A 24,173-nucleotide genomic window follows, 5' to 3' on the forward strand; every position below is an offset into this window, starting at 1 on the left:
TAAATACAAAAGTAAATTCAATGAAGTCACAGAAATTTGGAGCAGAAAGCAAGGCCATGGTTTTCAGGGAATAGTACTAATAGCTGGAGGAGGGATTCAGGAAACCTTTATGTACAAGGAAGTACCTAAGTAGAATTTTTAAAGAAACAAATTTTAAGCAATGGGGAGGTTAGGAGAAGAGGAATATATTCTAGGCATAATAGACAACCAGGACAAAGGTGAGGCCTTGGGAAATGGAATTTTATGTTGTGCTGTGTTGAACAAAAAGACCAGTTTGGACTGCAGAGTACAAGAAGCATGGTAATGTATAAGGTTAGAAAGGTAATGTCTATTTCTGATATACAATAAGCATCTAATTATTCAATTTCCTCAACAAATTTATTATTACACCGTTATATGTAAAATACTTTATGAAACTCTAGGGGAGATAAGAGATGAACATTACTTGAAAGCCTCAGCTGTAATTGAGTTTACAATCTTGTAAGGTGCATTATTTCTCTTGGTAATCTCATCTGCTCCCCGTAATTTTATTTAACATCCCTATGAAATAAATTATTTCCAGGTCTTTATATTCAGCCCTAGTCTCTCTCTTGAGCTACCTCCATACATTACTAATGTTTTTATGAACTCCCCATATTCATCTTGACCTTAACAGAATTATCTTTCTCCCTAAGTCTCCCCTCTTCTGAATGTCCCTATTACTATCAATGATACCACCTTCCTCTGATTTACTTACACCTGCAATTTAATAACATCTTTAACTACTCCTTTTTATTCTTCATATTCAATCTGATGACAAATTTTCTACCTTTGTAGCATCTCTTATAGATGTCCATCTCTATCTATTTATAAAGCTACCACTTCAGTTCAGACCTTCATTATTTCTTGCTTATATTAATTATTGAACTAAATTTCCACTTTTTTTTTAACTCAAGACCTTATACACACCAATCCATTCTTCACTCAGATGCCAAAATGATTTTCCTAAAGCATAGATCTTAACATGTCATTCCTCCTCATTAAGCTGTAGTGGCCCTCTATTATCTCCAAGATCCACTTGTACTGGACTACCTGCTATTTTTTAATAGTGATTTTTTATTTGGAATTCTATGTAAAGATTATTTTGAACATTCCATTTTTTTTAAATTTGAGTTTTAAATTTTCTCTTTTCCTCCTTTTCCTTCCTCTCTAAAAGAATAAGCAATTTGATATAAGTTATATATGTGCATTCACATAAATTGTATTTCCATATTAGTCATGTTGTAAGAGAAGAAACAAACTAAAGGGGGGAAAACATTTTTTAAAAAATATGGTGAAAATAGTATATTTTGACTGCATGTATACTCTTATCAATTCTTTCTCTGCATGCGGATGGCATTTTCCATCACGAGTTCTTTGAGGATGTCTTAGATCATGCTATTGTTGAGAAGAGTTAAGTTTTTGATTGATAATTGTCACACAATGATGCTGTTATTGTATACATTGTTCGTCTAGTTCAGTTCTCTTAATTTTGTGTCATTCATATAAATCTTTCTAGATTTCTCTGAAATTCACCTGCGCATCAGTAATCATTCCCCTTAGCTTCTAGTGCCTTTTCTGATATAACCTTCCAAATATTCTGTCTGTAATATGTATCTTTCCAAAATTTGTTTTCCTCATTTAGAAAGTAAGCACCTTAGGAGCAGAAACTGGTGTTTTTGCCTTTGTTTATATTCCCAGTGCTTAGCACAGTATATGGCATAGAGGAAGCACTTAATAAAAGCTTGTTTACCAATACTGACTGACTTTTAGGGAAATCTAATATATGTAAAATTGTTTATAAACACCTTTCAGAATCTCTCTTGACTTTCTAAGGGAGTATTTGGGAATGATTTCGCTGTCATTCTTTAAAATTCTATATATTTACAATAGCAGAATCATTCTTATGATTCTAATCCATCATTTAAAGGTAATACTCTTAAGTCTTTAATTTTAATTATATTATTTTCTCAGTTGTTATAAAATTTTATAACATTATCTCAATACTTCATTCTGAAGGACTACAAAATGCTTAAAGTAGTAAGACAATAATAAGAAGAAAATATTATTTAAGTTGGTCTCCTTAGTTTTTCTTATAAATCAGTTCAAATTGTAGTTGCTTTGCCAAAGAATTGTCTTCTTGAGTATCAATAGTTTAGACAGGATTGCTGACTTCTCAGGAGTTCAAGCATCTCTATTTATATCTGCATCAGAAATGTTATCTTCAAATGCTAAGAACAATGGTAAAAGCAGACTGTAGGCAGACCCTTAGACTAGCATTGGACTTAAAATACTGGTAGTATCTTAAAATGTAAAAAAAGAATCTAGAAAATTAATTTGGAGCTTCTATATAAAAAGAGTTCACTGCAACATTTCCTTTTGGATATTTTAAAATTTTAGCCATTTTTAGTGAATTTTCAAAATTAATAATGACTTGCAATTTTTTTTCCCAAAATGAAGTAACATTATCTCTGAATAATCATTGGTAATGGGAAAATGTATGAAGGAAATGTCAAAACCATTCCCACCTTAATTTTAGTCAGGAATTTTATCAACATCCCCCTCCAAATTTTTTTATCAATCATTCAGATGTATCAAAACTCAGAAACTGAAAAAATCATTTCCTCTAGTTCTTCTTTAGTGCAGTTCAGCAAACAATTTAAAGCCCAAAAGGCAGGCAGGGAAAGGAGGGAAATAGATATATGTATCCAATTTATAGAATTTCTATCCATTGAATACAAAAAGCTAAACTATCCAAAAAGCTATATGATACATTGTTGACTTGGGGGTTTTTTGTTTGTTTTTTTTTTGTTGTGATGGTTGTGGTTTGGTTTTTTAAATAAAAATTCCCTACAATAGCCTGGATAGACAATGAGGTCTCTTTTCTGACACATCCTGACTGTATGAACCTGAGCAAGTTCAATAACTCCTCAGTGCTCCAAGTAACTATCTTAAGGCTCAAAATTGCTGAGCAATGACCAAGTTGCATCAATAGAAGAGTTTCTTGATAGAATGATGAATTCCCTACAAGAATCCATTTCCTCTTAAATCTTTTTCTTTAGAGATTCTGATGAATATACTTAAATAGCATGATAATCGTTATTTCTGCTGATCTGTGATGTTAAAACAAGCAATTTTAATCTAGGTTTACACTAAAACAAGAAAAAGAAAAGCACTCAAGTACAGAAATGCTATTTGAAAAAATTGGGGAGCAATTAAAAAGAAAAGAAGAAGAATATAGTAAAGAAGTAGAGCGAAAACATCTACTTGAATTCAAGCTTAGAACTTTGGATCAAGAACTGAGAACACTAAGAAATAATTTTAAACAGGTAAATTGGAATGTAAAAGTTAGTTTTTGTATCTTTTCTTTGTTAAGAATATTTGTGGATGCCCTGAATCCATTAAAGCCTTTTTAATACCTAAAAAAGACTGAAGTATTTATTTCTAGTATAGGCAAATCTGGCTCAATCATTCATAAATATGTATTTAAAAATAAACCTAGTTTACATAGAGAACCAGTATGGTATAGTGGATAGAACTGACCTTAGATTTAGGAATACTAGGTTTCAAGTGTTGCCACTGACATATCTTGACTGTGACCTGGCCACAGGGCAGAGGTATCAAAGTTCCCCATGGATGTTCAGTATTGGGGAGAATCTATTTGACACTACTGCTCTAAACAATTTTCTAAGACTATAAGGTCCAAAGAAGGTGTCAATCTACATTGGTAGAGGGAGTTCTTTATCTGAGAAATCTCTAGATGGATGAAATTGCAAGGTCAGTTCTTTCTCCATTCCATATATGTACCAAACATGTACCACAAATCCTTCAGTCTTTCAGAAAACTTTATTGTTCTCTAGCTCGTTTAGCTCTCAAACAATTAAATTTATCCAAGTTAAAATGGAATAAATGGAAGAATGCCAAAAGTCTGAATAGGTCAGAGCACTGGACTGAACTTACTAATAAGATGAAATTCAGTTAGAATGAATGAAAATTTTATACCTAAGACAAAAAAATTTAGTTTCACTATTCACTAATGAGTTGGAAGAAATATGATTACATAGCATTTTGTCTGAAAAAATGTAGGAGTTTTAGTGACTTCTAAGCACAATTTGACTCAGCCCTATTATTTGGCAACCAGAGAGCTAATGTAATTTTGGGTTGCATAAGGAAAAGAATAGCTTCCAAAAGTGAGGAGGTAAAAACACTTCTGTACTCTGACCCTATTAGATGTCACCTGTTCTATTTTTGTTCATTTTTGGCTACCACAGAATTGTGGTAGCCAGTAAGCAAGATGGCAAATAAGATGAGGAAGGGCCTTGAATCCATGACATATGAGGGCCAACTGGAGATGTTAATCCTAGAGAAAAGAAGACTTGAACCCCATGATAACCCTTCATAGTTTTAAAGGACATTCATTTGGAAGAAAGATTCTGAAGCTTCTACCTCAGCCTAAGAGACAACTAAGAGCAATGGATAGTAGTTGCAAAAATGTACATTTAAAAAATTATTATCAGGAAGAATTTGCTAAGAAATAGAGTCATCTATAAATTGAATAAGTTGTCTTTAGAGATGGTGTTCTGCCACCCGCAAAGATTTCCAGCTAAGGCTAGGTAAAGTCTACTGAAAATTAGGTACATAATAGTGATATTGATTGGCCCGAATAGTTTTTGAGGTCCCTTTACAACTTTAAAATTCTACTTTTTCAATATTTTCAATAGCCTACTTTTCTTACATTTTTACAGCTATTTTCCATTTTTTTCAGATTCTATATTTCACTAAATTTTTTTGCTGACTTTTGAATAAATATGATTTAAAATGTTATGAAATTGTTGTTTCTAGGTTGAAGAAGAACGAAATAATGCTCAAAGACAACTTTCTCGGGAGCAAAGTGCCAGAGTTTTACAAGATGGAATTCTGAATAATTATCTTTTGAAGCAGAAGGAAATTGAAGCAGCTGCTTCCAAAAAGATTCAGAGTTCTGAGGTATTCACTTTGGTCATTTTCAAATCTACTTGTATATTTTAAAAAATCAGGATTTTTTTTTGCATTGTTGAACTTGTGAATTGATTCAACCATTCTGGAGAGCAACTTGGAACTATGCTCAAGGGACTATCAAATTGTACATACCTTTTGATCCAGTGATTTTGATCACTAGTAGGTCTTTATCCCAAACAGATTATAAAAAAGGTAAAAAGACCCACTTGTACAAAAATGTTAGTTGCAGTCTTTTTTGTAGTGGCAAGTAACTGGAAATTGAGAGTGTATGCCCAGAAGTTGGAGTATGCCCAAAAGTTGGAGAATGGCTGAATTAGTTGCAATATATGAATGTAATGGAATATTGTTGTTCTGTAAGAAATGATGATCAGATTGATTTCAGAAAAGACTAGAAAAACTTACATGAACGAAGTGATGCTAAGTGAAGTGAAGAACACTACTCAGCAACAACAAAATTATGTGATGATCAACTATGATGGACTTTGGCTCTTTTCAGTAATAAAGTGATTAAAGAAAATTCCAATAGACTTGTGATAGAAAGTGCCATTTCATCCAGAAAGAAAGTGAATGTGGATCAACCTTTTGTTATTGTTTGTTTGCTCAGTTTTTTTTTTTCTTTTTGATCTTTTTTTTATGTGTGTGCAGCATGACAAATACGGAAATATGTTTGGGAAAACTGCACATATTTGACCTATATCAGATTGGTTGCTGTCTTGGGGATGAAGGAAGGAGGAGGGAAAGAGGGAGTGAAAAACTTAAAAAAACAAGTTTTTGCAAAGCAGAATGTTGATTTGGAAAAATAAGATACTAATAAAAAACAAATGTGAAAGTTTAAAAAAGGATTTTTATATTTCATTTTTGGACATATTTGTTACTTTAGTGAAATCCATATGTCTGCAGCAAACAAGTAGTGGCACACATAGTGACCAAAAGCAGTCCAGTTTGTTTTGTTGCTTCTTTGCTTTGAATTGAATGATCCTTCCAGAGACCCAAGTATATTCCTATTTTAAAAATTCCCTGGTTCTCAGTAGTGTCTGTCCTTTCTGACTATAGGAAAGGGATATCTCATCAGTTTCTTATGGGGGAAAAGGAATGCAATCTGGTAGGAAATGAAATCTGGAATACAAACCCCTTTTTTCTTTTTGGTTAAATATATATATTACTCTTTTAAACATATTGCCACATTTGTCATGTTGTGCAAGAAAAATCAGTGAAAAAATCCATGAGAAAGAAGGAAACAAAAGTAAGAATGCTATATAGTTCTCTCTCTGGAAGGGGAGGGCACCTTCCATCACAAGTCTATTGAAATTGAATTACTGCATTGTTATGAAGAGCCAAATCCATCACAGTTGACCATCATATAATTTTGTTGTTACTGTGTGCATTGTTCTCTTGGTTCTGCTCACTTCATTCAACATCAGTTCATGTAAGTTTGTCCTGTCTTTTCTGAAATCAGTCTGCTCATCATTTCTTACAGAACAATAATATTCCGTTACATTCATATATCATAACTTATTCAATCTTCTCCATCTCCCAGGTATCCACTCAGTTCCTTGCCACTATAAAAAAGGGCTGCTACAAACATTTTTGCACATGTGGGTTCTTTTCCCTCTCTTATGAACTCTTTGGGATGCAGACCTAGGGATGACACTGCTGGATCAAAAAGTATGTACAGTTTGATAATCCTTTGGATATAGTTCCAACTTGCTCTCCAGAACGATTGGATCAGTTCACTAATAATGCATTTTTCCCCTAAATCCATCTTAGCCAATTTGAGTGGTGTGAAGTGGTGCCTCAGAATTGTCTTAATACAATAATAATTTAGAGCACTTTTTCATATGACAAGAAATGACATTAATTTCTTCATCTGAAAAATTTCTGTTTATGTTAATTAACTATCAAATAGGCAATGGCATGTACATTTTAAATTTGAGTTAGTTCTCTATATATTTTAGGAATGAGGGTTTTATCAGAAACACTGGCTATAGATTTTTTTCCCCCAGCTTTCTGCTTCCCTTGTGCATTGGTTATTACATAAACCACTTTTCTTCTTTAATTTGTTCTTTCCAGGGCAGAATCTAAGATTTATCAAATGTAAGATAATAGTTTGGTCTGTTTCACATAAACCAAAAGAGATAAAATTATTTTGTAATAATAAATTTCATTTAGATGTCTAAAATAAAGCTCTATACATTCCAAGATTTCATTCATTCACATTCACCATTGCTTAACATGATAAAAACACCAATTCAACAAATGCCAAATTTAGGATTTTGGTTTGGAGTAAATCATCAACATTGTAGATCCTTAGGAATTGTTTGGTGCCTGGGACTGGAATGCTCTATTTAACTCAGCTGATGCCAATTCATAGACACCTCCTGGCTTTTTAGAAGGATTCTCATATGAATGAGTGGTTTCTACCCATTCTAAAAAAAGGAGCCAAATAATCCTGGAATAGATGTACTCCAGTGGGAGTGTACCATCTACTTTTGCCACAATGATTCTTTTATTATGTCTTTAAAATGTGATGGCTAGGGTTAGGTTATTGTCTACAGATCACAATCTGGGCCTTGCTTTGCTCATCCCTAAAATGAGAGACTAGATAACCTAAAAGTTCTAAATGATTCTGTAATGATGCCACAAATCTGCGAGACTAGATTCTTTTCAAGATGTTTACTTAAAAAAATTGAAATCTATTTCACTTCATTGCTCTGCAGTGAAGAAAATTGTACTAGTACAATGAGACTAAATGTAGGATAATTATATATCCTTTAACATATAAGAAGAAATAAGCTTTGTAAAAGAAACCTGGATCTAAAAGCTGCTTGTAACATTTACTAGCTGTGTGATAATGAGAAGGTTGTTTAATAATTTCTAACCTGTATTCTTATCTGTAAAATGGAAATAATGTGGCTCTTGCTTTAATAAGAGTGTTGCATGTCTTAAATGGGATAAAGTATTGAAAGTATTGGCAAACTTTAAAAAGCCTATATAACATAGTAGGTATTCTTATTTTTATCATAACGCTATGAAAAATAGTATAGTATAAAATAGATACAGAAAAAGAAATTATGGTGACAGATAGGTTTGGGTGCCTAAAAATATAGGATTTGTTAAATGTATTCTATGTGAAATAGTGAAATATCCATCTGTTTTGAAGACTTGATTATCCTAAGTACAACTCTTCTGATTGAAGTGGTACTTTTAAAACCAATTATTTAAGAAAACTGAACCTGGCATTGATGTGAAATAGGTAAAACTCCCTCAATTTATTTTTTCTTTGAATACACTGTGCTTTTTGGCACATTGGGGTTTATTTGTAATTATTAAGTAATCGCATAACTTTACCTTGGGGAGCAAATTTTTTCTTCTTCTCTTTATTGTGTTAAGGGTCAAGAAAATGAAAAATGTCTGCTACATAAAAACCAAACCCTACAGGATGAAGTTGTGAAACTTAAACTGGAACTAGAAACATTAAAAATTAAGAATCAGGAAAAAGAAAATCGATATACTGAAGAAAATGAAGTTTTAAAAAAAAACATTGATGAAGTTCAAAAGGAATTAACACTGAAAGAAGAAGCATTACAAGAAACAATAATCCAATACAGTGGACAAGTAAATGTTCTAACAACTGAGAAGGCAATGCTGAAATCTAGAATGGAAAATGAAAAACAAAATAGAGACAAACTAGAAAAAGAAATTGAATCATACCGTTCCCGTTTAGATTCTGCTATTCTTAATCATAAACTAAATCAGACTTCAAAACTAGACCTTGAACATACCTTTCAGCAAGAGCGAGATGAGTGGCTTCGTTTAAAAGACAAACTAAAAGCTAACAATGGTGTACTTTCTCAAGAGCTTTCTAAAGCTGGAAGAAAAGCTAATAGCTTAGAAAATGAGCTACACCAAGTACGTGATTCCCTCAAAGAAAAGACACTAGTTTTAGAAAACACACAGAGAGAATTAAATGAAACCCAAAATAGAGCAAAGGACCTTGAACACACAAATGAGATGGAAAAGCAAAAACTGAACAAATATATTGCCAAACAACAATCCATCCAAGAAAGATTAGTGCAAATCCAGGGTGAAAATATATTGCTTCTACAACAGCTTGAAGATAATCATAATAAAGATGTCACTATAGAAAAAGTAATAAATGATGTCCAGGTAGAGTTTAGGAATCTCTTCAAAAAACTTCTTACTGATACTGAAGAACAAATTCATGTAGTAGAAGAGAGAAATAAAGAGTTAATCAATGAATGTAACCACTTAAGAGAGCAAACACATAAATATGATAATGAAAAAGCAGAAAGAGAGGTAGGTCTTTAAGAAATATCATTTATTAGCATTTAACTTTTTGAAATGAACTTCAGTTATTTTGATCAAGATAAATTAGAAATTTGAATTTATAGCAGGTAGATGATGTTAGTAATTTTCATTATAAAAATTCTAATATGTAAGAAAGGATGATGAGGAAGCAATAACATGATAAAAACCAACCTAATGTACACATCTTTTAAATACAATGATTTACTTTGCTTATTAATACTGTGTAACTAGTCCATGAAATTTTAAAGGTAAAGTGTAGTTAATACATGTAATGCATGTAATGTATTGAAGATAATGAAAAGTATCTAGCAACTCCTTCATTACCACCACTTTCCCCCACTTTTTTTTTTTTTTTTTTTTTTTTTTGCTTTCAGCAAACCAGTACTTTTATCAAGTGTGACAAGCATATCAGTCAGTGCATATGATCATTGTCCAGGGCAAACTATGAGACAAAAGAAAATTAATTTTTTTAAATAGATGTCCTCATTCTTATAAGGGCAGGTACAAAGAAATAAGGCAGTTAACTTTTCTTAAAAATAGAAAGGAAAAACTGCTAATGTTTCTATCAGGTATAAGAAGTTATTTTTCCCTTTACAATTATACCATCTTCCATGTGAATTGCACATAAAAAGTTTATATGGCTTTGAAGGTGTTATAATGCTCAAAAAGATGTAATAATCAGACTGAATTAATTGCTTTACTGAACAAATGGGAAGATAGCATTTGGTCCATATAGGCTCAATGGAAGGAGAGTAGTATAGTCAAAAGAGGTTTGTGGTATCAGGAACTAAGTTCAAATCATTTTCTATATTACTATCTTTATGTTGTTAAGTAACTAATTTAATATCTTGAGGGCTTAAGTTTCCTTATCTGCAAAATGAGGTGACTGGATTAAATAGCCCCTAAGACTTTTTCTAGTTCTAAATCTATGATAACCATGAATATGTTCCTGAAACTAAGTTGCATATGGAAATATACCAATTAATTTTGAAGATATATTTATTTCACATAAGCTAACATTGATTTATGAAATCAGTAGTAGAAATAACACAGACATATTTCTATCAGAGTACAATAAGAAAGCTTCAACAAGAACTTGCTGATTCCCTAAAAAAACTATCTATGACTGAAGCTTCTCTAAAGATTACATCAGGTCATCGAAATGATTTGGAAGATAAGAAAAAGCAACTACAGAAGGAAGTACATGAAATGAAAAGTAAAGTATGTATGCAAAAAAATCAATAATTTGTCAATGATTAAGGGAAACTGTTTTTAGTGTAACATTTCTTTTTCTTCACCAATATTTCCTGAGCAGGATATCCATTATTTAAATTGACAGACAAGACCTATAATATCTTCCATTTCTACCCTTAAATTGGGGTGCTTATATATTCACTCTTTGGGTCATTGACAGTTTTGTTTATCACAAAATATTTATTCTTCACAGAAGGAATGAGGTATTTTTCTAAGGAATAATAATATTACATATACATACACATATATAATACATACATTAATCACACTATATGATTAGAAAGCCCTTTGCATACAATATCTCATTTAATCCCCAAAAGTAGAAGTAGCAATAGTAGTGGTAGGTGCTTGTTTTTGCTCAACGCAAATGCCCTGAGTAAGCAACTCTATTGAAAGAACTGCTAAGTAGTTAAATTTGATGACATGCATTCTAGATAATTGCATAAATATAAATTTATAAAAATCTACAATTGAAGTTTACTTTTCCAAAGGCTACTTTTCCTTAAAACATGGGTTTCTTCCTTAGAGCAAGAGTTTCAGTATACAGCTTCATAATCACCAAGCATAACTTTGCTCATTTTACATGAATCAATTTTGGTGTAGTGTATTGGTTTGGAATTAGGAAAATTAAGCTCAATTCACCCTCAGTGATTTGCTAGCGAAAACCTCCAGTAATGTTTTGTAAGTCTCAGTCAACTCTTTAGGATTTATAGTTATAGATGACTGTGATATATGAAGTTTTCTATGCTACTGAAATCATAAATACCTAATCAAAAATGCACTTAAATGGTGCATGTGTCCATGTAAAATGAAAGTAGATATTTGAAACATAAAAATACATAGCTTTGTTTATAGAATTGACTACTTGATGGACTAGTGAAATTTTTGGTGAAGTTTAATACTTATGTAATACTCATTCATTATAATTAAGAGTTAAATTTAAAATTGTGATTTTGTTTTTAAAGTTGCAAAAACTTGAGATATTTTGTTTGGAATTTTTATAGCTGCAAGAATCTCAAGAACAGCACACACGGTCACAGCGATATATTAATGAGTTAGAAGATCATATAGAAAAGTAAGAGTAAAGATTTTTTTTAATTTAGTATTATGACTAGTTATAGAACAAATAAAAATGATAAACTACCATAATGTATTCAACTATAGCATAATTTAATTAAAAATTTTTTATTCAGTGGGAGACAGGAATATTCTACTTAACTATGGTTTATTTTGAGATGATCAGATGAATGAATAAATTGTTCTTAAACATTGTGGACATTGATGCCAAAAGCAGTGATTTGCCCTCAAGGAAATTTACATCCTAATGGTAGAAAGGGAGGAAGATTTGGGTCCTTGGAGTTTCAGGGATGATAAATGGATCTATAGGAAAGTGAATTGGATTATATGCCCCCAAAAGTATTGGGACATAATGAAAATAATCAACAGAATTTGAATGGATGAGCAATATAAATTACTGCTAGAAAACTGAACCCAAGCCAAATTATATATGTATTCCTTTGAAAACTATGGTAGAAGCAGTGTAATCCAATGTATAGAGAATCTGCTTCCAAATTAGGAAAATCTTTGTTCAAGTTGTATGTCTGACACGTTATTGATTGATTGTGTGTCCTGGGAAAGTCACTTTGTTCCCCCCCACAGTTCCCCAAAAGTACACATTGCAGAGCTGGCACAGATATACACAGGTAGGAGGAGTTTCCTCATCAGGAGTTCCCCTGTTCCAATAAAAATTTCATGTTTTTCTTCATATTCAGCCTATAAATATCCTCTCAAAAAATCTTGGCTAATTGTGCCATATCATTTTTCCCCCAAAAAATGTTTTATATATATTTTTCATATGCAATTGATAGTGTGATATATATATATATATATATATATATATATATATATATATATATATATATATATATATATATATATATACATGTTAAGAAAGTATGTCTGAAGAAATATCAAAAGACATGTAAAACAGAAAATTGACTGTAATCTCCAGAAACAATCATGAGACAACCAGGTTTAGTAGGGAGAGTGACCCTGGAGTTAGGAAGACCTGGATTCAAATTCTGCTTCTGACATATACTGACTGTGTGACCCTGATCTTGTCATTGAATCTCTCAGTATTGACAGGCAACTTTGGAAAACTTGAAGTTGCAAGTTTGAATAAGTGGACGGTGTCCTCCTATACCTAGAAAATCACCGCTCCAAAACACTGTTATTATAGATGCTGATCATATATGCATGTATCATGTATAAATATTTTTATCTAAATGTGAGATATATATGAAGGTGGAGTGGGTATTAATAATATCCAAATACAATGTAAGTTTCTTAAAAAGAGTTATTGCTGTTTTTGATATTTGTATTCAGATTCCAAGTATCATCTCTCTTCAGTCTCTATGCCTTTGCACGGACTGATCCCCTCATGAATGCTGTCCCTCCTCATCTCTACTCAAAGCTCACCTCAGAAAACACTGCCTCTTGCCTAAAACTTTTCTGGATTAATTTTTAAAATTTCTTTCTTAAATAACTTTGTGTTTACTCCAAATATCTATGGATTGTTTCATTCTGTTAAAACAAAATCTCTGAAGATTGAAGCTATTTTTATATTTTTATATCCTCCAGTTTTGCAAGTAAGGTCATGAACCTTAAGAAGAACATGTTGAATTAAATTTAATATTAAAAGTCCTTAATAAGTATTGAATTGTTGACAACATATTTATGTTTTTTTAGGTTTAAAATTGAAAATGCAAGGTTAGAAGCTACAGTAAAACAACAAGTATATAAAACTGAAGAATTTCAGGAAAATATTTTGTATTCTACTTCAGTAAGTCAACTCTAGAATTTAGTTTTTTTTCATGTCAAAAACACTTTCCCTTTGTTTATGCAGTAAAATGTGGAAAAAATTCAATTGTAAAAACATCTAGTTATTATTTGATATCCAACTACATTCATATTGATTCAGAATGCTATTGGTGCTAATCATTATGTTACAGGAGAGATGAACTTTTCCCACATTAAATTAATAATATTGGCATTACAACATTAGACTAAATTGTTGTAATGAAGTTGGGGGGGAAATGTTCACATTATAAAACAAAAGTCTAATGCAGTCTTGCTTTTTTTCAATTTTGACATTCAATTAGTAGTTATAATTTATACTTATTAAATGAGATCTACATTATTAATAAGGAAGATTGCTAGTTTTTTTGAGTCTGAACTGTTTTGAAGAATGTATCAAACAAAATCATACTAAGCATGCTCACTGTGGGTATGTCTTGACAGCAATATGTGAGGTTTCATTACATCACATGCCTTTGGCCTAATGTTTATAATTTATTTGCAAGAAACAGATTTTACTTTTTAGCATTTGTTTCTTTTCTTCTCTCCTGTTTAAGACTTCATAGAAACCTAGAAAGTGGAATCATTTGCTGATGATATCAGGTTTCTTTTGCTTATATAAGAGCTCTTTCTAATTATGAAATTTATTTATGAGTTTGTTTTCCATATTCATGAAATAAATTATACTTAGATATGTTTTCACATATTGCACTCCTAAAAAGTAAATGGATAATCTCCCAAAACCTGAAACTAATCTTATAACACTATTACCCAATATTAGAAAAACAAGATAGTGAAAAGTTGAAGACTTTCTTAGTCCTGGCTGAGCTCCTTGCTGTCCATATGACAAATAGTTTCTGTCTTCAGGCCTCAGTTTCCTCATATATAAAATGATGTACTAGAGTCCTATAAATGAGTCTATAATTATGAGTGAGTGATCGACCTTCATTTGCTTATTCTTATTCTCTCATCAAATCAGCTTTCCAAATTGTACCAATAAAAATTATTTAATGCATGTCAGCTATGTCCCTATATAGTATATCAGCATAGATACTGAAATAATAACGAACTAAAATGGGTGGTGGTATAAAAATTAGAATCCAACTACAATGGCATGTTCACTGGATGCTACAGACAAAAAATAACAAAGAATGTAGTGAAGGAAGAATTGCAAGATAAACAAGAAAAGTTTTATCAAAAAATAGAACTTTGAGAGTTGTCTTTGAGGTTTGAGAAAGAATCCATAGTGAGATGATAAGAGAACAGTACAGTCTAGGAAAATTGCATGAGTAAAAGCTCAGGAATATAAGGAGGGTTGCTTTAAAAAAAGTAGAATTAAAAGATAGAAAAAATAGGTTGAGGTCAGATTTTAGTGAAACTAAGGTGAGCCAGAGAAGTTTAGCCTCAATCTGCAGACCACAGCAATCTCATTTTAGGTTCTTGAGTAGGGAATTAATATGATCTAAATATAGTGTTTTATGAAAATTACCTTAGCATCTTTTAGTAAGAATTGGGGTAGGGATAAAACAGAAAGACCTTTTAGGAGACTTTTATTTATTTTTTTATTAAATCATAGGCAAATTAGTTAATATCACTGTGCCACTTTCTTAATGTATAAAATGAGAAGGTTGGACTAAGGTGTTCATCTCTCAATTATGATACTCTGTTTGAAGTTATGAGTCTGGTCTAAGGTGGTAAGCATGATACATAAAACAAAAAAGAAACTCACTGTGAAGGGAAAAGTTACAAGGATCAACCTAAAGTTACAAGGATTGACCTAAATTAAAAAAAAAAAAAAAAAGGGTTTATAGTGAAATCAGAGGAAAGCCATTTTAAGTAAGAATAATCATTGTGACATCTTTCCATATTTATTTTGTTTTTATAAATTACACTCAAACTGCTATTGGATCTGGAATGAATGAAAAGTATTATTTTTTGAAATATAAGTTTAGTTCTCATAATATTAATACAAGCTCAGTTCTTATAATAATATTTTTCTTTTTTAAAATGTTATCAAAGCTTGGTACTGAAAAGGAAAAATTAAAGAAATTCATTGAGATGAAGCGATTCATGGAAAATTGTCTAGAGCAAGAAATTGAGAAAAATTCTCAGTTACAGAAAGATGTCAGTGGGTAAGATTCGTTTTTTCAGAATGTTTGAACCAAACATTAAATAAGCAAGGACTTAACTATTTTGTTAAATTATAAATGCAAATTCATTTTATATTTTTACACATTGATGATTACAGTGCATATAATTTTAAGAAAAGTGTTTTTAATTTTCATTTTATTTATATTAAAGATTTTTACCTACATCTTTGAAGTTATAGTAAAATGCTATATATATGGCACCTGTACCTTAAACTGTTTTTCAGAATCATACTATATAGCATTTAATAGTCTCTTATTAAAAGTATACTATTTCTGCTGATAAATTGTTTCTATGAGGTCTCTATGTTCTCCATCCTAATTTATTTCCTTTATAATTTATTTATTTATTTATTCTTTTACCATTCATTCACAAAGTAATATTAAACATCCGTTGTGTGCAAAATATTGTGCTAGTTCCCAGAGCTGCAGAGATGAATATTCTATAGTCCCTGGTTTGAAGCTGATTAAAATATAGTAAAAGAGGTAATGCTGGGACACAGTTGTACAAATAAGAATGTGGTTAGTGCTTAGGGAATGATACAAAGAAACTGAACAGAGATTGGAGGGAAAAAAAATCTCTTTTGACTTTGTGGGATACACAAGAATGCATTAAGGCTATGACTTTTGAGCTAGAACCTACAAAATTTTTTGGTCTCCAATTTAAGGTCCTTTACAATATAAACAGCATCTTGTCTTTCCATACTTATATTATTCCTTCTTATACAACCTAAGCTCCAGTTAAACTGGACTGTTCTCTGTCCTTCAAAGAATGTTATGTTCTTTCCTACTTCTGCCTTACTATGCCTATAATGTTCACCCATTCCCGTATCCAACCTTATCCAAATGCAGTTCCCTTCTGAGGCCTCCTCTGATCTTTGTAGTTGATTACCTTCACCATTATACTTCACATCTAACTATCTATTATACTTCCCTAATGCACTAACACTTTATCATAATGATCTACATGTATGTCCTATATTTTGATTGCATTAGAGAACAGACCATAGCATATCTAAATTATGTATTTTATCACAACCATTAGGGAGAAACACTTACTGCTTTTTGATTGAATCTGAATTGAATATGGCAAGAGGCCACTATTGTTGAGGTATCAGATCCTCTGACCCCAAACTAGAGGCTACTGTTTCAGAGGCAGAGCAGTCATCAAATCATCATACTTTTTCCAGGATTGTAATTCAGCTGTGTTATGGTTTAAATAGGTTTTTTGTGGGCTTATATTAAACTGTTTTTTAGAATACTAATTCTAAGAGAGGGAATACATTCCCTTCCCAAACAGTCAATTTACAAAGTAATTTTTGAGATTTCATTTTACTTTTCAAGTTAAGGATGGCTTATATTTCCATCCACTAAATAAACATTTTAAATGCAACTTTGTATTCCAATTTCCTTAAATGATATCATTTTATGTTTTGTGGGTTAGGACATTTATATACCTCACCAGCTAAATTACATAGATCAAAGATTAATATAACAGAGGCATAAAACATCACCATAAAATGTTTTTTTTAAATAAATTATCATGTAAATTTCCCTTTTCAAAAAAATATTAGAGCTTAACCAAAAATCATTTGGGAATATTCTACAATGAAGTGATATTAATGAAGAGCTGACAATGAATCTTTTGAAATAGAGATGAAATTGTTAGTGAGGCTACTGTTTCTTGGTTTTATTTTAACAAAATATTGTCTGATTTGAGTTGGATGACGTAAAGACTCTTTTTAGTTTTTTTTTTCTTTGAGTGAAAAAAAGACAATATGTCAAACATAATATTTTAAAGCATATAATATTTAAACTATAAAGATTGGCTTGATTATTCTGTTCATTCTCACAGATTTAAACAGCTGTTGAAAACAACAAAGAAGAAATTAAGAGAATATGAAAAAGGATATGTTGCTTTCCAGGAAGAACTGAATAAAACACATTCTGAAGTGGATAAACAAATTAATAGGTTAAAAAATAAGGTAATCCTTAATATTGGAAAAAGCAAAATATCTTTATATTTTTATTTCTTTTGAAATGGGTATAGATGTAGCAGGTCCTTGAACATCAGTAATTATGGGAAGATATAAATTTCCCATCCTCAAAGGCAACACTTTCTATCTAAAATCAACTCACACTGTTTTTTACTGCTCTCAGGGGCTCAGACAAGCTTGTGGTGGGATCAGGGTAGCTATTCCAAATTTGAAAATGAGTGCAAGGTGCAAAGAACAAGTGAATTCACAGTGGTGTTCTCTTTGCCAAAAGGTACCTTTATTCATGAGAACAGGATACAGGTAAAATGAAGTAGTAAAATAGACACCAGGAATTGTAAATATGAAATGGGTTCAGGATAGCAATAGAAAGAAGGTTATAGGGTGTTTTTTGTTTGTTTGTTTGTTTGTTTTTAACAATTAACAATAGAAGAAAAAAAAAAAAAAGCTCCTCACTGGAACTCACAATTAACCAGAAGAAAGGGAATATGCCATGAGATGGGAATACACCATTGACTGACAGGCTGAATTCATAGAGAAATTTAGCAGACTAACCCTAAAACGGGTTAACAAGTGAAGTAGATTACACCATTGACTGATGGCCTACCCCCAAAAGAGATTTAGTACCCTAAAAGAGATTTAGCACCCTAAAAGAGTTAGCTATAACAAGGAAAAAGACACCATGAAGCATGGAGGAGAGAAGTGAGAAGACACACACGATAAGGAGATGGAGGACTAAAAAGGGATTTTAGGGAAGATCTACTATGAGTGGATCTTTTATAGGGAAATTTAACCTTGAGGGCTTCACATCATAACTTGGCTTTCCTTTATATATTTAATACAACATATATATATATATATATATATATGATATCTTTTGGCAGAGAATGATCTTGTGAATTTTTCACGGGTCTTATGCCTTGTATTTCAAACTAGGAATCACTACTCTGACCCTCTCACTACTTTTTTATATAATGACAAGTGACTCCTTAAAAACATTTTATTTTACTATAATTAATTTGCTATCGTGCAGTTCTCATTAATATTTAATCAAAAAGAATTGGCTTAACATTTATTGAGTTTGTGCCTTTTGGATTTCAGTAGTATCACATTTTAAAATTTATCACTTATTTAGGTCATCTAATCCTTGGGGCTGAAGAAAAATAGGTAGAAATCCTACTCTGCTTGTTGGTTTATTTTGTTGAGGCATTTGGGGAGCAGTAAAAAAGACTACTATACAATAAAATCTCTGGTAAATGATTATAACATTCTCTGGGTGCTATTACTCGAGTTTTGTAGATGAGAAAGACATTTTTTTCTGGTTCTGTATTTGTACATCTCACCATGTGACATTCAGATTATCATAAATTTATTTGCTTTCTCAGTAAGATCTATCACTGTAGAATCAGTGTTATTATTAGAATGATAAAAAGAATCTCATTTTCCCAAATAACTTTTAAGATCTATTACCTGTCTTAGGCCTAGCATAACTTGAAGAAGGATGAAATCCATCTATTCTAAATTTTTTTGATATCTGCTCACTGTACTAGAAGTTGGGCAGAAAAATCACATGAAAAAATGAGAAAACCTAGAAGACAATATGGGATCAAGTACTAAATATGGATTAAACAGAACATAAAAGCTAGTAATTTCATTGTTTCAATCTTAATTTTTGTTTTTGATTTGTAAATGTACCTAAATAATCATTTTAGGCAATATATTTTATAGCTGTAATATAAGGATAATGATTTATTTCATTACAACTGAGTTCAAAACAATTTAATATTAATAATTTTAAATTAACATTTAAATTGGAAGACCTTTACTTTACTCATATAACTTATTATGCTAAACTTATTTTATACAAACAGAATGAAGACCTCACACAACAATTGGAAGCAACATCTTCGAAATGTATACAGTTGGAATCAATGAATAGAAGTCTTCAAGAAGACTTATTTTCTATGAAAAACTTAGAAAAGAAATGTGACGATTTGGACAGGAATAAAAGACAATTGGAGGAAGAAGTAGTTAATCTTAAACATCATTTAGAGATTACTAAAATACAACACAGTCAAGTATTACAGTATAAACAGGAGATTGAAGAACAAGCAAGGCAGGAAATTGCAGAAAAACTAAAAAAAGTCAATCTATTATTACAGGTTATTTTATCACTACTATGCTTTTAAAATATTTCCATATAAATGAAGGCTTAGTATGTTTTCTCCCTGTTCCAAATATAGAATTTTTTCCCCTCTGCATTCTTTTTTATGGGTCTTTGAAATTATAGTTTTTAAAAGTTATTAACATAATTTTAAAAATGAAGAGTGAATTTTTTATTCAACAGATATTTAAATGTAACAATATTCTGGAAGATTTTGAAGTTAAAATATATTTCAGAATCATACCTATTGTTTTTATATTGATCCTAGTATATTAGCCCTAGGAGAACTAGTGAACTAATATCCAGTAGAAATTAAAAAGGATTATTTAAATTTCAAAATTAATTTCAGCTGACCTTGAAAATGAGTCCTTTCAAAGTTAGAATCTATTTTTAGGAATTAAGAATTTCTTTTTGAATCACTAACTAAAATTTAAATGAAAACTAACAATATGATAACAAATCTTAAATTTTTCAGAATAAAGTATTTTTTGTAACTTATTCTTTGTATTCCACTTGGTTTAGAAACAAGCAACAGCCCAAGATTACTTAGAACAATCAAGAGAAATTAACAATGTTTCAGTAAGAAACCAAATGGAGCACCGAATTCGAGATTTGGAAACTGAACTCTCCAAAATGAAAAACTTACGTGAAGACTGTAAGGCAGAACTGGATAGATATAGAAAGCTTTATTGTGAAGAATTAAAACTCAGAGAAACATTATCAAACAAATTAGATGGGTAAGCTTAAACATAGACACTAAAAAAAAAAAAAAAAAGAACTTTTATCAGATGCTTAATGGACATATCTATTATTTCATTGGAAAATGGGGATTAATTGTAGAGATTATACTTTTATAAATATTATCAAACCAAATTTTTTTTTAAATGTTAAGTAGGTACAAAGGAATTAGTGTGTTACTTTGGAAAGATAATACTCTATTTAAAGAATCTGAGAACTCAGTTTTAAACCTTGCCTCTGGTGCTTACTTCCATATGATTTTGACAAGACCCCCTTCTGAAACCTTTCTTTAAAATCAGGTGGTTTTAAAAGATCCCTTTCAGTCTTTTATCTATGATCCTATGAAAATTATTTTAGTTTTTATGTATCTTATTTACATACAATATTATTTCTTTTCACTATTTACAATATATTAGACCTTCCAGGATGAAATTAGATAGCTTGAAAATTAGAATAACATTATTATCCTTTCAATGAGTGACAATATTAAAAGGTTTGAAGTATTTACAGAAATGTATAATAAAATCATAGCAATATATGACATACTGTAACTATTCTTCTCCTAATGGTAACAATCAAGACTACAGAACTTAAGGCCATTCTAGTGGCCTATAGCAAGTTCAACCATGTCCCCCAATTCCCTTTGTCCTAACCTTCAATTTTTTATACAGATGAAAGCTCATGGGGGGAATGATTAGAAAAGAATAGGATATAACATATATATATATTACAAAAGTGTTTAGATTGGAATGTTGGCTAGCCAAAAGATACCAGCTGTTATAAAAAAAAAGGGGGGAGAGGAGATGGATTAATGTTCCTTACTATATATCTTGGCAACAAAGTGGTTTTGTGGGCTGGCTATTTATTTTAGATCCTCTTGTGGTCCTCAAACTTTTTAAATAGGGGGCCAGTTCACTGCCCCTCAGACTGTTGGAGGGCTGGAATATAGTAAAAACAAAAACTCACACCGTCTCCGCCCCTCAGTCCATTCGCCATAACCCGCATCTGGGCCTCAGGCCATAGTTTGAGAACCCCTGCGGGAGTAATGTAAACACATTAGAGTTCCAAAATGGCTGTCCCCCCCCCCAGATTCAATACAAAGAAACTATAGAAAATAGCTCTATTTAGAAAAGCACAATAACAATATAAAAGTAAGTGATTAACACCTTGATTAAGTCAACATGAAAAGAAGAATAAATATAAAGATGATTATTTAATCCTGAATTCCAATTATGGTTTAAATGATTAAAAGGAAATTTTGTCTCCTCATATGTCATCCTCATCCTATATGCCTATGGCTATCATTTATTAAAAAAAAAAAACATGTAAAATAAACACTTTAAGGTTTGTAAAGCATTTTGCAAATATTATCTTATTTTACCCTCCCATCAGCCCTGGGAGGTTGGTGTTATTACTCCCCAATTTATGGTTAAGGAAAATGAGGTAAACAGAGATTATAAAGTTATAACTTATGTAGGGTCACACATACAGATTTGCATCTGGGACTAGATTTGAATTTAGGTATTCTTAACTAGAAATCTAGCAGTCTATCTACTGTGTACCATCTGCCTCTAAAATAAGAACCTAATTAAATTTTTTTCTAAGGAGCCACAATGGGAAAGCATAAAACCAAAGTATAACTTAATACTGTTTATATTTTTCAGGTGGGAAGATAATGAAAATAGCTTTTTATTTTATTTTCCTTTACTCTTTCCCAATACAATAGTTTATGCTCAGTTTTTTTTTTCCTCCTCCTGACATTCTATATAAGCAATAGAAGGGAAATTTAAAAAATTAACACAGTCATATTTATATTCAGTGCCATTTACCAAGACCCAGCCTAGACTTTCAAATTCTTTGTTTTTTTAAACATCTAATACTATTCTTTCTTGTTTCTACTATCATTTCCTAAAGCAGGACCCAATTTTCTGAAACAGGAGCTAAGCAGTTTTCTTGACAACAAAGGTCAAATTACTGTCAGCCACTAGAGGATTTTGAATTTGGAAGCCCTAGAAAGCAGTTTTTTTTTTTTTTTTTTTTTTTTTTTTTTTTTTTTTTTATGTCCATGCTGATAGTTGTGTCTCTCAGAGTAACAAAAAATATCCTGATAGGTAAAAAACATCTGCAATATGAATGGAGAATATTAAAAATTCACCCTTGTTAAAATATTGTATTATTTTCCTTCCAAATTGAGTGGATTAATTATACAGTTAAGCCTTAGGCACATGATATCATGATATTTTCATCAGAATCTGCAGAGCCATGCATAATTTGTCAATATTGTTTAACTATTAGATCACAGGATATAGAATCATAGATTTAAAGCTACAAAGAACCTTTACAAGTCAAATTCAACCCCCTCTTATTTTACATATTAAGAAACTGAGGCTTAGCAGATTAAGTTACTAGTCCAGGTTCACACAAATACGAAGTATCAAAGGCAGAGTTTGAACACAAGTGGTTCTGCCTCCAAGTTTAGAATGCTACAGTATGCTTCCTTTTTGCCATCCTATATAGATCAAGATGCTACAGATGATTTGGGGGTGGGGGGGAGGAAGAGTAGTCACACAATGTGGAAAGGGCTCTTTCATTGTTAACTAAGAAGAATAGAGCAAGTAGAAGCTGATGACCTGTCTTGACTTTTTTAGCCTCAATTGAGTCACCTTTTTCTTTAGAGACTGTAGTCCTGCATCATTTGGCTGCTACCTGATATCCTTAAAACAACTCTAGTAATTTTCATGTGAATTTATAGAATACAAATGCTTCCTTAAAGATCAGATTAGTAAGGAATTCCAGATTTTCATATATCTTTTGTGATTTGTTTTGTTTTGTTTTGAATTTTCTCAGGATACTCTTAAAATCTCTTTCTTCACTCAATTTCTTTATACTATTTATTAGAAAAGGACCTTAATGGAAGTAACTTAGTTATGTAAAAACTTTAATAACTTACATAATAAGTTATTACTTACTAATAATAGTATTATTAATACTTTACTAATAATTTTCTAATAGTAAAGAAACTATTTAGCAAAAAGTCACAATTATGATAGCATTAACTAAAAACACCATTTAAGAAAAATGCTTACCATTTGTGTGCTTTGAAATGTTCACAGAACTAATGAGAAATTAGCAGAGATAAGTTCCAGACTACTGAATGAAAAACAAAAAAGTCCAACTTTAATCAGCAGACTTAATACTACTACAAATCCAGCTCAAGAGTCTCCTCATGTCGGGATTCTCGATATTACTATGGTCCTTCCTAGAAGAAATTCAGTATATTCTCCTGGAAATGCAAGGTCTTCAGAAAATGGCATGGAGGCCTACTTTGCAAAGGTTAATCATTTTAAATTCTTTTCTTCTTTCATATTAAATATAGAATGTAAAATATTCATCTCAGTGAAATTTCCTACTTACATATTTTTGAATGTATCATATTGATTTTTGTGTTCTATTAAAATAAAGATGGCCCTTTTACTTAATGATAATTTTAAATGCTAGGTTATAAATTTTAAAATGTTTTTAGGTCCATAACTATCATATGTACCAGTTATATCTGGTATTAAACAATTGTAACCTTGACAAGTGGCATTCATGTAAGAACTCTAAATTGAATAGTATTTTTCTCACCAACCAGTATTTAAAGAGACTTTATCTCTGATTTATTTTCACATGCTA

The 24,173-nt window shown here is 31.1% G+C and overlaps 1 protein-coding gene across 1 annotated transcript in view; it reads left to right on the forward strand.

Moving 5' to 3' along the window:
* Positions 1–24,173, forward strand: part of LOC141543252 (ankyrin repeat domain-containing protein 26-like) — a 98,324-nt gene that overhangs the window by 64,995 nt on the left and 9,156 nt on the right. Inside the window, exons 16-26 of the mRNA XM_074268192.1 lie at positions 3,164–3,347; positions 4,861–5,004; positions 8,407–9,333; positions 10,414–10,566; positions 11,604–11,674; positions 13,348–13,441; positions 15,475–15,587; positions 17,458–17,587; positions 19,468–19,758; positions 20,283–20,497; positions 23,612–23,831. Coding sequence (XP_074124293.1) covers positions 3,164–3,347; positions 4,861–5,004; positions 8,407–9,333; positions 10,414–10,566; positions 11,604–11,674; positions 13,348–13,441; positions 15,475–15,587; positions 17,458–17,587; positions 19,468–19,758; positions 20,283–20,497; positions 23,612–23,831 — 2,542 coding nt within the window. The remainder of the gene's footprint in view (positions 1–3,163; positions 3,348–4,860; positions 5,005–8,406; positions 9,334–10,413; positions 10,567–11,603; positions 11,675–13,347; positions 13,442–15,474; positions 15,588–17,457; positions 17,588–19,467; positions 19,759–20,282; positions 20,498–23,611; positions 23,832–24,173) is intronic.

Source organism: Sminthopsis crassicaudata, chromosome 5 (assembly GCF_048593235.1).
Source record: "Sminthopsis crassicaudata isolate SCR6 chromosome 5, ASM4859323v1, whole genome shotgun sequence".
Lineage (NCBI taxonomy): Eukaryota > Metazoa > Chordata > Mammalia > Dasyuromorphia > Dasyuridae > Sminthopsis > Sminthopsis crassicaudata.